Genomic DNA, 17452 nt, shown 5'->3' on the forward strand with positions numbered 1-17452 from the left:
ATATAACTGGCGTCACTATCATAGACCCATAATCGCTTAACAGCGATTGATTGATGGCTCGCCGGATGATTAGATGATCAAATGAGGATAATTGTTTTCACTTATCCAAATTTTCTGGTTGTCATGTCAGCAATGTGCCATCTTTCTCCCATCAGAAAGTACAAGTTGTTTGTTGGACCCAATGCAACATCTGGAATGGTCATTGTAAAATGTGTTTGTCTCATTCTAAGAGAGCTAAAAAAGAAAGACACTCTGAAGCCACAAGGCCATCAGACAGATGGTATCAAATCTTGTTCATCCCTCTTGCGATTTTAATTGCTGAGATAAAAATAAATAAATAGATAAATCTTAAAGACTTTTCTCATTTCACATGTTTCTGGAATTTTAGTTGTGCTAAACTTCATCCTTGATTGGAAACATGACGTCTGTGGGCATTATTACCACTGTTGTATAACCCATTATGTTAGCAACACATTCAAACATGGTGGTTCTCCAACAGTCATCCAGAAAGATAAGTACGTCTTGGCTAGTTTTAGGCAGAACTAGCTTTTTAAGATGTTATCGCAGCCACAGTATAAATCTAAAGACTTACTTTATGAATTTTAAGGAAGGTTCATGTCTCAAAGCAGCTGCGACTCCCAGGTTCTGTGGGCGTCTGCTGAGCCGCTGATGTTTTGTATAGATTCCTTTCACTGCTTTGTATAGAGAAAGAGATGTGTGGTTTGTTATGTCCGCACATGTTTGTTTGTGATTTCGTGTGTGAGTGGGCGAATGTGTGTTTTGGATGGACGTGGGTGTGTGTGTGTGTGTGTGTACGTCTATAAATGAGGAACATCTGAAGGGCCCTGCTGGTGGAGTGTGTTTATTCGACCCCCTGAGGCTCACAGCAGTATTGTGCTCAGATGCTGGAATAAGGGGGATTACAAGGGGATAGACCTGGCAACTCTAAACAGATTTAGTTTCAAAGCTCTGCCCCAAGCAACTTCTGTCTTTCGATCACCACACACACATATAAAGCTCATTGGGCAAATTTGGTTCCCTCAGGAGTATCTTTGATCAGTGAGTGAATGAATGACACTCAAACCATCATATATGTTATGGGGAATACAGTTAATGGTACCAAATAAACGTATAAAAATCATATCTATATATTTTCAATTTCATTTCACAGATGAAGTCTAAATTAATTAAGTTTCAGAGAAGCTAGAAAGATTAATTATTGCCTTTATTTACAATTGCAATTTATTTACACTTAAAAAATTCAAAACCGCTAAAAGGAGTTTGAATGTACTTACCTGAATCAATGTGACCTATGATATTTGTTTTAAAGGGGTCATATGATGCGATTTCATTTTTTCCTTTCTCTTTAGAGTGTTACAAGCTCTTGGTGCATAAAGAAGATCTGTAAAGTTGCAAAGACTAAAGTCTCAAATCCAAAGAGATATTCTTTATAAAAGTTAAGAGTTAGCCACACCTACCTAAAACGGCTCGTTCGAACAGACTTAAAAGCCAAGCATAACCTGTATGCCTTTCTACTATGAAACGCAATTTGTGCTGGTTGCTGTTTTTTCATGCAATTACTGCCGTAACTCTGTTGAAAACTATTGGAAAGACTTAGGGGAACAAATAACAACACAATTAATATCACTTTGGAAATAAGGTTCTGATATTAAGTAAATGTACCAAACTATCTCTTTTTCTCTCTGAAGAACCTGGCCTTTTGTGATTAAGAGTCCTAAGAAATACAGCAACCTCTCCTTCACGGAGGCCATGGACAAATACAAGTGGACAAGGAAGAGAGGGAAAGCATTCAACGACATTGTACGCAAACTCCCCATGAATGTTCGCTGCTCCAAGATCGGCCAGGATGAGTGGTCGGTGAGTATTTCTGATTACACAGGGGTCTGGGCATTATCCTTTCATTTTCATTAATTTTAAAGATGCAAGATGTATATTTGACCAATAAGGCATCTAGCACTTATACTGACACCTAGTGATGTGGATGCAGAATAATACAAAAATTGTTTTTTGATACTGAAGGCAAGTTAAGCATGCTATTCACTGTCAATCAGCTTTTGTTCCGTGAACAAAACTGAAAAAAAAATGCTTAGTGCATAAATGCATTATAAAGTTTGGGGTCAGTAAGATTTTTCTTTTATACAGTGAGGATGCATTAAATTTGTCAAAAGTGACAGTGAAGACATTTACATTCTTTACATTCTTTTGTACTTTCTATTCTTCAAAGAATCTTGAAAAAATGTGTCAGTGTCCACAAAAATATTACTCAGCACAACTGTTTTCAACAGTTCTAATAACAAGAAATGTTTCTGTATCACCAAATCACCATATTAGAATGATTTCTGAAGGATTATGTGACACTGAAGACTGAAGTAATGCCTGCAGAAATTTCAGCTTTGCCATCACAGGAATAAACTATATTTTAAAATATATAAAATAGAAAACAATTCAAATTGCAATCACATTTCACAATATTACTGTTTTAACTGTATTTTTGATTGAATTAATGCATCCTTGGTGAATTTGAGAGACTTCTTACTGAGCCCAAACTTTTAAACTGAAATGTAGCTCATCCACGTCAGAAAGCTGATTCAAGTTCTTTCTGTCGCTATTAGATTCAAGGGATGATCATCTCTCCTCCAGAGCTGAAGTCAGAGCAGACGTCTGCTGCTGTCGTGGCCTGTAGGAATGTCTCAGAGATTCAATGTGGATGCTCCTTTGTTCTGCTCCTCACTGCATGTCTCTTGCTCATACTACAGACCTGCTTACACCTCTAATGTCTGCTGTCATCTCAGCCCCCTACTCATAAACATACATACAGCAGGTTCCCATCAGGCCTAGTGTTTCCCAGAAACAGTGATGCTCAAGATTTACATCTTGCAGATAATACAGTGTAATTGCACTTTGTGACTCACTCTTACTTAGACTAGATGAAGTTTATCACTAACACTGATCACAACTGTGCTGTATTCATGTAGGATGTTGGCATCATACATGCTTCACATGGAATATCCTTGGTTAGCGGATACTGTGGTCTTGACAGCCTCTCTAACAAATGCCTTACCATAGTTGTAAATCTTAATAATCATACCACATGTCTGAAATAGGCTGTCACACTCCAGCACACCACAACTTATGTCTTAGTCCCCCCAAAAATGAATTTTTTGTCATCATTTACTCACCCTCATGTCATTCCAGTTCTGTATGACTTTCTTCTGTGGAACACAAAAGAAGATATTTTTAAAAAATTGTATTGGTGTTTATTTTTGTACAATCAGTTAAAGTCAATGGGGTCCACTGTTGTGTTGTACCCCATTGACTTTCATTGTAAGGACAAAAACAGTCAAAACTTCTTCATGAGCACTGTCATGCAGACTTCCTCAGAAGTTGTGTAAATTTTTCAATACCTTCCTCTCAGTCACACTGGTAGTTTTATTAAAAGTTACAAAGTGAAAATTGCCTTTAAAAATTCACTAACACATGCAAATGTGTTTAGTCAAGAGCTCTGCGAACTGTGTTCCTCTCATTATAAGCTAAATATGTGTTTCATAATAGAATGCTGGCATTATATTCAAAACCATTACATTTTATATGCTGTCTATGTCTTTTTAAGCAATAAATGTTTATTTCTTGTAAATATTTAGAGACTTATTACTGCATTTGTAGCTGGAGTTTTTAATGAAATGACAGACTCATGGCAATTACACCTGTATCTTAGGTAAACATGTTAATTGTGTTTTCTTTGCATTGTTTAATTTAGTTTGCTTGTTTGTTTGCTTTTAAGGTTAAAGTTACCTTGTTCATCCGAAAATGAAAATTATTCATATAACATAAAAGAAGAATATTTTATAAATGTTGAATGTCTTAAACAGGCTCTTCTTCAAGACCAGAACTAGTTAGGATGTATTTTAGTTATTTGAGATTGAACTGAAGGGATGTGATTGTTCTAAAGGCTCGCAGTAGATTTATGCAGTGTTACAGCGGGGTACTGTAAGCCCACTGTTACCACATGAGAGTCCCTGGTACAGCAGGTAACATCTCTTGCTAAGGCCTCCAGGCTCTCTCACTCTCACACACCCCAACACTGCAAAAATGTGCCAATGTGTGCTTGAGAATGCCACAGAACGGTGTCCTTCCCTCAGTCTCTCATTCCTAACTCTTTCTGACCAGCCACAAGATGTTCTTCAGGAGCGGTAAGATTTGTTATTTGTATACTGTTTCCAACTTAGCCCATGATGGCTCTAATGAAGGGCTAGTTGTGTTGAAAAGATGACTGTACCACAATCATCAACCTAAGACTGAAAGAAGGAGGGAGAGGAAGTATGAGCTCATTTCTTTTTCTTTCTCTTCAAAAGACTCAGTCTTTTAGACCTCATGCCTTTTATGTTGGTGTGTTTAGTTCTACTATAATAGGCATATGGAAAACAGCAGCCAGGCATCATGGGTCTAGTTAACGGGCCGCTATAGGAGGTTGCGGTCATAGTAGAGTTTAGGAGAGGAAGTCACTGATGTAATACAAGGACAATAGCCTTTGGTTTGGGACTGTACTTCTTTTTCTTGTCAGCTGGAGCCGTGAAAAGAGTTTTTGTGACTGAGACTTTCCACGCTTTGGTGTGGGAAAACCGATCTTCATCAGTTTAGCCACATCACAGGAACCACAGATGCTTAGACGGTGTCCAAAATCTCAACTAATGTAAAGAAACAAGGATTAAAAGACAGGATTTTTTTTAATATGTACAGTATTTGTGGTTGGGATATTGTTTGTATTGTGGCCTGAACTGGGTTATATAAAGTAGAGAGACTTGAAAAATTCATGTTTGGGAGTCTAGTAGTCTAACAGTTTGTGCTGAACTTTAACTGAAGTTTAGATTCTTGTAATGGAACATCACAGACAGTTGAGAATATGGCAGGGTAATGAGAAAGCTAACACATCCTGTACTGCCCAGGCAACTTCCTGTTGGTTTTGTTTCCATTTTGACAAAGTCAGGACTGTTAGGCTTTATATAAAACTTTGCAAACCTATTTGGTTTTTAAAATGTGTGTCCTACTACCTGTTTGGCTTGAAGACATTTCTCAATATTTTAAAATTATGTAAAAAAATAAATAAAAAAAAACTGAAAACCTGACATGAGATTTTTGGACATATGTTGCTTCAAAGTATGTTAATTCCCATAAGAGCCAGCAGAGGGCAGTGTTTGCCAGGGATGGAAATTACTTACTGGTTCCTTTCTGTCACAGGGATCTCGAAACACAGAGATGTTCTCTGGTCTGATTTGGAGAATACTAAAACGTGTTTACAGCCTCATGTTTCGAATTTTTTTCTAAGAATTTCTAGTATGTTTTATGAATAAACCTATTTTGAAACATGATACTTTGCTAAACTCAAAAAAAGTGTCCACTGTGTTTTTCGGACATGATATCATGGTTTGGACATTTACCATGATATTATTTTAAGTATGTTGGTGTACCAGTCTGTTCTATTACTATATTACAGAACAAAACAAAAAAAGCAGTGCATCAAATGAGTACTCTGACATACACTATGGAATTAAAATTCATGTATTTATATAGATTTTATAAGATACTACCAAGAATACCATGTTACTTACATGGCGCATGTACAAAATGGTAGTATAAGCAAGTTGTTTTAAATGTTTAAAGATTGTTCAATGGTTTTCTGAAGTGACATGTGCACCAAGTCTGCCTTTTATTAGTTCTTTATCATTTCAAGCATTTTTTTGTTCCATTCAAAGTCCTTTGCTAAAGTGCGCTTGTAAATGACAAATCCCATCTGCTCCTTTACATTCTGTCCCCGCTCATGTACTTTTTTATTCTGTCAGTAATTCATGTCTCTGAATCTCAGAATAACCAGATACAAATATTCTATGTCACTTTAAGGTTCAGCTGTTACAAAATAGTCGAAGCATTACTGGAATTCATCCCTGAATGACAACCGACTGACTATTTGCTTAAAATAGATTCAGTCATATTCATTCAACATCCTCAGAAGCTTATAACGCACGATTATATTTATCTAAATATTATATGACTTTGGAATGAGAGCTTTGAGGCACAGCACATGCTCCAAACTACTGTCGCTGAGGTAAAACCCCCTGTTTGTCTCCCAATCAGTATTTGTGGTTGGGATATTGTTTGTATTGTGGCCTGAACTGGGTTATATAAAGAGTAGAGTAGAGAGACTTGAAAAATTCATATTTGGGAGTCTAGTAGTCTAACAGTTTGTGCTGAACTTTAACTGAAGTGTAGATTCTTGTAATGGAACATCACAGACAGTTGAGAATATGGCAGGGTAATGAGAAAGCTAACACATCCTGTACTGCCCAGGCAACTTCCTGTTGATTTTGTTTCCATTTTGACAAAGTCAGGACTGTTAGGCTTTATATAAAACTTTGCAAACCTATTTGGTTTTTAAAATGTGTGTCCTACTACCTGTTTGGCTTGAAGACATTTCTCAATATTTTAAAATTATGTAAAAAAATAAATAAAAAAAAACTGAAAACCTGACATGAGATTTTTGGACATATGTTGCTTCAAAGTATTTCAGATTATGTTAATTCCCATAAGAGCCAGCAGAGGGCAGTGTTTGCCAGGGATGGAAATTACTTACTGGTTCCTTTCTGTCACAGGGATCTCGAAACACAGAGATGTTCTCTGGTCTGATTTGGAGAATACTAAAACGTGTTTACAGCCTCATGTTTCGAATTTTTTTCTAAGAATTTCTAGTATGTTTTATGAATAAACCTATTTTGAAACATGATACTTTGCTAAACTCAAAAAAAGTGTCCACTGTGTTTTTCGGACATGATATCATGGTTTGGACATTTACCATGATATTATTTTAAGTATGTTGGTGTACCAGTCTGTTCTATTACTATATTACAGAACAAAACAAAAAAAGCAGTGCATCAAATGAGTACTCTGACATACACTATGGAATTAAAATTCATGTATTTATATAGATTTTATAAGATACTACCAAGAATACCATGTTACTTACATGGCGCATGTACAAAATGGTAGTATAAGCAAGTTGTTTTAAATGTTTAAAGATTGTTCAATGGTTTTCTGAAGTGACGTGCACCAAGTCTGCCTTTTATTAGTTCTTTATCATTTCAAGCATTTTTTTGTTCCATTCAAAGTCCTTTGCTAAAGTGCGCTTGTAAATGACAAATCCCATCTGCTCCTTTACATTCTGTCCCCGCTCATGTACTTTTTTATTCTGTCAGTAATTCATGTCTCTGAATCTCAGAATAACCAGATACAAATATTCTATGTCACTTTAAGGTTCAGCTGTTACAAAATAGTCGAAGCATTACTGGAATTCATCCCTGAATGACAACCGACTGACTATTTGCTTAAAATAGATTCAGTCATATTCATTCAACATCCTCAGAAGCTTATAACGCACGATTATATTTATCTAAATATTATATGACTTTGGAATGAGAGCTTTGAGGCACAGCACATGCTCCAAACTACTGTCGCTGAGGTAAAACCCCCTGTTTGTCTCCCAATCTTGGTTTCCTCATTAGGAGTTTGAGGTCAGCATTTAAGCAACCAGAGTACTGTCTGGGAGCACACTGACCTAAATATGCCTCTATAGGCCTAAAAACAAACTTTTTCTATTTTCTGGTAAATGGCCCTGTTGGGGGGGAAAAAATGCTAACTGCTTAAAACCGAGCTAGTTAAGTGGTTAAGCTAGTTTCCCTAATCTAGCTGAAACCTGTCTAAACCATTTTTTTCTGTACTGCATTAAAAAAAATCAAGCATTATGATATTTTTATGTATTATTCTATAATGCAGTACATGTTGCTATTGTAGTATATAAATAATACTAAAACAAGAAAAAAAAGAAAAACAAAAATAATATGCAATATGAATGATATTTACATTTTTTATTTATTTTTATTGTGTACCTGAAAGCAGAATTTATGCCCAGTTTCATTTGTCTTTGATTCCTGTCAGAATCCTGCTGAGAGCCGGGCCAAATGTACCAGAGTGTTCTGCCAGCCATATTTTTAGACACGGTGCCAGCCCACGGGAAATACATTTCTGTATTTATCTTCATCTGGAGGGAAAGGAAATAACAGCAAACCAAAAAGCTACAACTCTTGTTCGAAACCTACATTCCTCTACTGCCCAATAAAACGGTTCCAGCTAGGATTTGCTTACGGGCAGATTCAAGGGACTCTTCCACAACACATTTTGTCAAATTCATCAAAACCTCCACAGAATTCAAACTTTCCTTTGGAGCGATCGCGTTGTCCATATTGTAACAGCTCCATGTGTGCAGATGCTGTGTGTTTGCTCATAAAAGAGCAAATTTGAGCTCTGTAAAAATACAGTTCACTTCTTGGCCCAGGCCTCAAGCCTTTGGTACTTGAAGGACGAAGCCTCTGAGTTAAGTTTAGGATGAGGGTTAGTCTACTCCACAGCATTTTTGAGTCTGGCAACATGGCCTCGGAATGGTCAGGATTCCTCTCAGGTCTGCAAGGAATGTGGAACATTTGATGTGCCAACGCTAGTGACGCACACTACTAATAGCAAACATTTCCTTTCACCTGTCCTTTTCCCTTCTGGCTGGAGGCCTGTCCAGAGAAAACATGTTGAATGCCATTGTGTCATTGTATCTCATTCATAGGGCTCAGCGTTGGAATTTATCTTGGATTAGGGAGTTAAATGACTGTTGTATTTCATGTTCAGCTGGCTGGATTGTGCCACATAAGTGCCATAAGATATCATGGCAAATTGCGTCAAAGCAAACAGAAAAATGGATAAAAAATGAGTGATGTAAATCAGATCCACCCTGCCAAGTAAGTGACATCAGCTTTCCTAGTGTAAACCATTACAGCCCACGTTACCATGTCAGCAGACACTGTTTGTTGTTGAAATCGCATGGTGAAAACTCAAAAACACAGAGCACTGCTGAGCTGTTGTCCGTGCAAAACCAGCTTACTTTCCACTTCCAGACAATATCACTTTCAGACTGAGGACCCAAATGCCCTGAGTTCAGCGCCTTAGGGCAATATTAACAAATACCACTTTTCCTTTTCCTGTTCTCCATCATGGTAAGAACTGCCTCTATCTGGCCTCTAACTAACATTAGGCCAGACACAGCACTGCCTTGACCAAGAATATGCTTTAAAGAGACAGCTTTAAAATGCTGACATCATTTATTCACCCTGATTTTGTTCCATATACTTTATTTCATTCATGGAACACAAAAAGAGAAGGTTCGCAAACTGTCTGCGCTGCTTTCTTGCATACAGTGAAAGTGGATGGGGACCAGACGCAGTCAAGTTCCAAAAAGGACAAAAATAAAAGCATAATAAAAGACGTTTATTCTTATGAATGAATGAATGAAGCCATACAATAGCTTTCTGTGAGAAAGAAACTGAAATTTAATTCTGAAAATCCTGGACACCATTTTCTTTCACTGTATAAAAAATATATATTTTTACTGACCATTTTCATTTTGGGTAAACTATTCCTTATATCTGGAATACACTACACAACAAGATTTTTGCCCTAGTTTGTAGTGTCGAGGAGTCAACATTAGTTACTGAATGTCAAAGTCAGTCTGCAGGTATTGGGCAGTCGGGGTTGACAGATTTCTGAAAATCGTGTAGTGTATGATGGGCACCGATTTTTAGCTTCAGACCATGATTCCTTCAGACAGAAGAGATCAAACATGTTTGATATTTTGAGCAGATTTTAGAACACATAATGTGTTCATTTGTCATGCATCTCCTAGAAATGAGGCGAATGTTTCTGTGAGTTAGTTGTATTTTAAACAATGTAACCTTCTATTCTATTCTATTCTATTCTATCACGTCCTGAGTCGTCTAGGTCTGTAGGGGTAGTTATATGGAGAATAACGGAAAATAATCTAATCTGGAGAATAATCTAAAACAATTTCTATAAAATTGAATTGAGTCAATAAAACAGACAATAAAGCTGCTTTGTGACCCCTGAGCCATGTTCTAAAAACACATATTCATGGTTCCCAGATGGACACATTCGCTCACACTCACACACAAAGAATCCCCCGAAGCACCGCATTTATTGACTCACAGCATACTGTTACTTTCGTCATGTAACGCCTCCGAATTCACGCAGGCTACTCTGTTTCCGTTTTGTGGTTGTTTTCCATCTCTCTTACCTCCGTCCAGACAGATTAACAGAAACGCAGACAGGCTAGAGAGATCACAATTGCGTGTCTGAGGAAGTGAGGTGGCATAAAGTGTGAATTCAACAGGTGAGTGTGTGCGAAAACTGTACGTCTCACTTATATCCTGGGCAAACGGATGGATCGCAAAAATGCTCCCTGAGCTCAAACCAGAGTTGCGAACCGGGCCTATTTACAGATGCTTCATTCATTCGCCACAAAGCGTTGTTTCTCCTCGCAAACCAGCTTGAACCGACCCCACTGCTGGACATAGCTTCAGCATCAAAAGATATTTTTAATAAAGTGGTCAACAGCAGTTGCGCAAACATTCTAAAGTAGCTTACGAAAACAGCCGCTCGAACGGCCGTAGAGAGAGAAGCCTTCTTATGTCCGCTGGAATGTTCGTAAGGCCCCGTTTCACCACCCTCACAGACACAGGGGCTCTTTGTAACCGTTCACTTGACCACACAGTACACCAGATCGTTCTGGAATTCTGGGGTTGTTTATCCTGCAGAATGCAGGACTTGTTTATTTTCTTTGACATTTTTCAATACAGTATGTACTATTGGAGTTTGTCGAGCTGTCACAGTTAATCCTGTGAATTTTATGAAGTAAAATTACAAATAGACTTTATAGAGTTTCTGAAGTTAGTTAGGAAGATGTTTGCCTTTATTTTCGACGTTCAAGTTTAGCTGCAGTGATATGGCGGCCTGCTTTTAACCGCTCCAGAGGTGATGAGGAGAAATCTGTGTGACATTACAGAGCTCTCACTGATGTTGTGTGTGGTATGGGTAACATTCTGGGATTATTACAGTACTTGACATTTCCCTAAAACAATGAAGCAGTGTGAGTAAAAAAAAAAAAAAAAAGTCAACCTTGTACAGCAAAAAATCGGTTCTCGGAAATGTTTTCTAACCTTTGCCATCATATTTTGAAAAAAATCTCCTTTAAATCTTGGACACAAGAAAATGATTAGAGGCCCCCTTTCTGGCCTTACAGACTCCGGAAACTGGAGAGAAACCAAGAGTTATCCAAGGTGAACATATAATTTATACATACATACATACACCTTGGCATATAATTAGGATTATAAAAAACTCATAATTAACCCAACCAGAAGTATCTTTCATACATTCATCTAATCTGTGGGTGTTTCTGGCATGCTGCAATAAACTAATTATGTTATCTAAGAAAGTTATGTATATTATACAAAAGTTATATATAAGTTATATAAATAAATCCTCCTGGGACCCAGGCACATACTTTTGTCTTCTGTAGAGAACATTATATTTTAGTGAATTTCTCTGAGACCCTACATGCCACAGTTTTAAGTCTGGATGTCCTAAACAGAACACATTAAGGACTTTTTAGGGATATCAAATGTTTGGAGGTTTGATCATAAACACACCTTCTCCTTAGTCTTAATTTTTTAATAAAGGGCATAATTTTCATACATGTCTTCTGTAGAGGACACCAAGACAAATGGCATGTTAATCAGGCATTTTGGGGAAACACAAGTCAATAGGGAAAGAAATTATAGATCAATATTCCTATGAAATTAGATATTCTTATGAAAATTTTGACAAGTTATTACTCCCATTATAACACTTGTTTTTTCATTATGGTTTGCCCCAATAACACATTAATATGCAAATTAGATGCAATGTATAGATACATTGTATAGAATGGGAATACCAATTTATGGACATTTTTTATATTTTGCATAAAGTAAAATATATATTTCATAACATAGTTGAAATAGTTTTCAGGGTAGTTAAAATAGCCTGAAACCTAAAAACTTATTGGTGAATGAAAGACAAAAAAAAAACATTGTTTTTGCCTAAACATGCCCTTTCATGCCTATTTTTTATTTTATTTTTATTTAATTTATGTATTTATTTTTTTTATTTTTTTAAATAACTTAGTCCTGGCGTCCTCTTCAAAGGACAGTGAATAAAATATGAATAAAATCTTTTTTTCAAAAATAAACACACACACACAAAATATATATATAAATAAATACATTCTAAAATACATTCACTATAAATATATCTTATGTCATGTCATAGCAAGCAATATAATAGGAACACAATAGTAAATATAAAAGAAAAAAAAAGAAAAAACATTACAATTAAAATAAAAGTTGACTTTAAATATGTAGATTGATTTGATTACATAACTCACAATAAAATCTTATGTACTTAGGAATGCGCATAATCTTTCCTAATCTTGATTAGTATGAAGTATGACTTCCTAGCTTATTTTCTGTAAATGGCTTCGAATCACATGTAAGATGTATTGCTTCTCTATGCCTTTGAAATAAACGCAGACATCTGGTGATGGAATTGTTGCTATCCGAGGTGTCTGGGGCATTGAATAACTATTGAATGATATCTAAACAGATTTTCTCTGATGCAAGGCCTGTTTTAAACTTCACCCCTGATATAAGCTTTAACGTCACATACCTCTCTTCCTCAGTTCATCTTTGGCAGCCTAAACAATTACAATGACTTCACCCCCTCTCAAGTTCTGCCGTAATAATAGCAGGGTATGTGTGTGCGAGTGTCTGCACATGGAAGCAGTCTGTTTGTTTTATTTGAACTGCATTAAGTGGGGCTGATACTTGGAACAGAGACTAACCGATCTATGATTAAAGAATGCAGGGCTTTTTGTCCACACTGTTACTGTGCGCTGCGATGCAGAGAAGTATCCCATTTCCCAAGCTTTCCATTCAGCCCCGCGCCAAAGACGTTTGAAACAGCACATACTCTAATCACAGGAGAACCTCGGTTGGGTTTCATTCCACAAAGAGTATGATAAATTAAACCCCTTGATTAATGAAGAAAAAACTAATTCCACAAAAATGTGTTAGCTACTTGTTTTTCATCTGGCTATGTAATGTACTTCAATCCGTTTTAGTCAGATCAGGCACTATAGTATTTTTCAGAAACTCGGGGTCAAGAGGTCACACTAAATGCACGGTTATCTCTGGAAATGAATGTTTGGGAGAAAACATAGATTTAAGAGATTAAATTGCCCATAAAAGATTGTTTTTGCCTTTTCTGCCTATCAGAGAGAGCAGAGGTAAAGTGTCCACACAGGGAGGCCGTAAATCACACTCCCATAGTCGGAATTTCCCCTTTCTGGGCAAAGAGTACCCGCTGTAGTGCAAACAGTCCTGGCATTTACTATGAAGATTTTTACCCCATTGTGCCGAAATGAAAAAAAAAAAGGAATGTATCATGTCAAAAACACCCTTAGGCCCTGCATGCTTATGTTTGCACACTAGCCTGTCTGAGCCTGGGCTGGGTCAGAGTTTAGTTAACATTACAGTATCACCTTTAAACAAATTAATTAATAAAAAAATAAAATAAATACAATAATAAAATTAAAAATATAAAACAAAATAAAATACGATTCTTATTTAGTCTTACTTAATGTACTAAAACTAACACTGAAATCAAATAAATCAAAAAGTATACAAACATATAAAAAAAAAGAATTACTAGAACTTTAAATGAAATTAAAAAGGAAACGAAATTTACAAAAATACAAACATATATATATATATATATATATATATATAAACAGTATGTAGTAGTAGATGGCCTATTACTATTCTGACCTATTCTGTGAGATTCTGAAGTTCACATCCAATGAACAATATAACACGACAGATGTAGTTTGTCCAGATTACATTTATATTATATAGAGCATAAATTTTTTTATTTGGTCTGAAAGAATATTTAATCATGTTGTGAATACAGTTTTTGCATGTGATGTTTATCACATTTGGTGTGAACAGGCCTTTACACACTAGACTAACTACAAGTATACTGAGGTTTTTCGATTCTGTAGGCCTCCTGGTCATTTAAAACCTGTGTGAAACGACTAACATGAACAAATAAGTGATTTAACCTAACAAAAATAACTCATTGTCTGGACATTGTTTGTCAGACTTTGCCAGACCTTGAAGTTTTTTAATGGTTAGCTGAGCAATTTGGCACTAAACTATAAACTTAAGCATCGAAATTTGTTTTTCTTAAAGAGGATTTTGAACATTTTTCACTGCATTTCTGAAACTGTGAGTTTTTCTGTGCCATAAAGACTCTGTAACATTGCTGAATGAGGTGTGAGCTCCAGGTGTTCCCAGATGAAAGTTGTGTGTTTCAGTAATGTGCAGTGTCTTACAAGCTCAGTGATCAGACTATAGGCTGGGCGAATGAGTGGTGGTAAACTCACGGCATAACTGTTTTTATACTCTCACCCCCTTCCCAGGGCTCCAGTTATTAAACTCAAAATGAATGAGATCCAGACCTGACTTCTAGCTGCCTTTTATCTTGATCCCCAGGCACTGAGATATAAATCTGAAACGCACAAGTATCAGAGGATGCAGAGAGGGTATTTCCCAAGTTTTCTGCTGACCTTTATTCAAGGTGTGCACCTCTGAAACAATGACTTCAACATGGAGGTGGATACGCCCACCACCATGTAGCTGTGGAAAAACAAAAAATATCAGGTCAGCAGCTTTACAGAGATTTTACCCAAAGCTACAGAGATTATGAGAGGTGGGTTTGGATGCTGGGACTACACACACCTCATGACGCACATTTTCTATTACGAATATGCATATTTCCTAACTAAATAATAATCAAAAACAGTAGTAAAAGAAAATAATAATAATATATTCATTTATACATACACATACACTATGCCTCAATTTACTGTAGGTCAAGTAGTTTATTCGTTTTATTTTAAGGTATCTCAAAGTGCAAACGCAATCATTACTATATTAATGGTAAAAATAGACTGATTTGCCCTACTTTTGTGCCCTGTACTTTCAAAACATGCAGTTTGCGTTCTTATAACAAAATCTTTCTTCAGTCCCAGATAGTGGCTGATATATGATCCTCAAGTGCCAAACCAAAGACGACCAGCACAATGCAAGAGAGTAACATCATTGCATTGCAACGGCTAAGGGCATAAGTTCAGTGCTATCTGGTAATTCTCTGAATCTGACCTACTTGAGCTCACAAAAAATACATGTGTCATTGCATCATGAGAATCTAAATGTGTTTAGAGTGATCCGAAGGCCTGCCTTGAACTCTTGACACAAAGCAGAATAACCATGACGCAACCCACACACACCGTGTCTTCATAATGGCCGCATTTCTAATAACAGCACAGCGGTTCAGACAGTTCAAGAAGACCCAACATCTGCACTGCGGCCTGCCCATGTCCTTGCTTTTGCAAGTGTGTGAGCGAGACGACTATTTTGGTGGTTATTTCCGCCACCCACCGCCGTCGTGTGTGGCTGAGGAGGCCTCAAGACCTCCAGCATGTTCTTGGAACTGTTGCTTAGTAACTTGTGACATGCTTAGTGGACTAAAACTAAAACTAACTAAAAGGACAGCATAGTGCTAATATGACAACAACAGTGGTTTGTCCTGCATGAAGCACACTGTTTTATAAAGTAACTTTAATCTATTTGTCAAACATTTATCTTGTTGGCATCAATTGATAAACTACACACAGACACATACAGTGCTCATGCGGCCTTCCTGCTTCCTGCTTTTCAATCTTTTCTCTGCATCATCATACCACACACAGGTTTACATAGATACTAAAACACATACTGCTATCAAGCAAAGTGACCAACTGACACAATCACACATATGCAAACGCATTAGCACTTTTGCCAATAATATATGATTTTTACCCAAAGTGGTTTCAGGATAAAACCAAAGCAACAATTCCTTGTTATTATTCAGTCATGTGTAAAAAACCCAAACCTGCTCTTTAGTATGCAACCTACTTACCACCAGCAAAGATATATGAATCATTCTATGGTGATTTTGCTGCAGGCTACTGAGACAGACGGTAACACATGCACATGCCGCAGCAGACAGAAGCAGAAACATCTGTTGTGCATCCCCTGTGTGGGCCGATGGTTTCAGGTCAGGTTAGTGATGTAACGGATGTGAGCAGGATCTGTTCATTCATAGACAGCTGATGCCTTGGGGTCTTAAGACTTTAAAAATAGCTCTGTTTAGATTCAGCTGACTGACTGAGGAATCTCTTCTTTATTTGTATTAGTCTGTTTCAACCTCCCCTGCTGAGTTCCCTCTCTTTTCTTCCGTTCTTGCCCTCATCTGCTTCTAAGACTATGAATGGCCAGCTGAAGATAAAAACACAGTTGGTCATTAATTTAAAAAGGTTTGTGCATTTTTGTATTTAAAAACGATGTTTAAATTTGAATTGAGTTAGCAAACAGGTTGGATAATTTGAATATAATGACATTAATAAAATGAATTTAAATTCTAAGAAATTCATAAAATTGTTAAATTTTTATGCACACTATTTTAACTAGAAAGTTTGGTCAAGACAAGCTTAAAAATAAATATAAAAAGGTATGATGTTTGATAGTTCATGGGTTTTATAGATAAAATTATCAACAAAAACAACAAATGACAGGATCGATGAACAACAGAAATAATGAACGACAAATACAATCAAACAATGGATCGATGGACGGATAGAATGACTAACAGACAGACGGATAGACAGATAGATAGTTGGACTGACTGATAGGTAAAACGATAGGCAAAGTGACATAAATATACGGACGGACGGACGGATGGGTAGAACAATAGGCAGAGCTTCGGATAGACAGGTAGAATGATTGACAGAATGAAAGATGGAATGATAGGCACAGCGACAGCGAGACGTAGGTAGATATAGATAGATAGACAGACAGATAGATTTCTTGAAATCGGTGCATGTGTGTGCAATCTAAGCAATCCTCAGGTGAGAGAGTGTGTATATGATCTATTCAGGTGTTTACAGATCACAGAGGCAGTCTACAGATCACTTTCATCTGTGACCTTTAACCTGTGTTGAAGGTGAGGAAGTGTTGAGTGAATGGTGTGGAGGTGCTCAATGAGGGGTGTGTGAGGAGTGCTGGGTCGTTAAAGCAGTCTAGCCGTACACCACACAGCTCTAAGCTTCCCATAAGGCAGGAAATTCCTCCTATGGGCCGTTCCACACCTGCACAAACATATCGTGCCATAGCACGAGCGAAACTCTACTACTGACACCCAAACAGGTCATGCAAACCAACACAGACTAGATTTAAGGTATGTCTGCACTTTATTCTCACTCGTGTAAACACACACAGTGACTTTGAAGGTCCTAGGAGTGTGAATGTAAGCATTTTATACTGTAGTTTGAGAGAATGAATACATT

At 36.9% G+C, this 17452-nt stretch overlaps 1 protein-coding gene across 1 annotated transcript in view; it reads left to right on the plus strand.

Moving 5' to 3' along the window:
• The window catches only part of LOC107737327 (DBH-like monooxygenase protein 1 homolog), a 34238-nt gene extending 31024 nt beyond the window's left edge, over positions 1-3214 (plus strand). The window contains exons 13-14 of the mRNA XM_016548802.1: positions 1710-1878; positions 2634-3214. Of these exons, the coding sequence (XP_016404288.1) occupies positions 1710-1878; positions 2634-2795 (331 nt within the window). The 3' untranslated portion in view covers positions 2796-3214. The remainder of the gene's footprint in view (positions 1-1709; positions 1879-2633) is intronic.
• The last annotated feature ends 14238 nt before the right edge of the window (positions 3215-17452 follow it).

The sequence above is a fragment of the Sinocyclocheilus rhinocerous genome, unplaced genomic scaffold, assembly GCF_001515625.1.
Source record: "Sinocyclocheilus rhinocerous isolate Xijiao unplaced genomic scaffold, SAMN03320098_v1.1 scaffold1606, whole genome shotgun sequence".
Taxonomy (NCBI): domain Eukaryota; kingdom Metazoa; phylum Chordata; class Actinopteri; order Cypriniformes; family Cyprinidae; genus Sinocyclocheilus; species Sinocyclocheilus rhinocerous.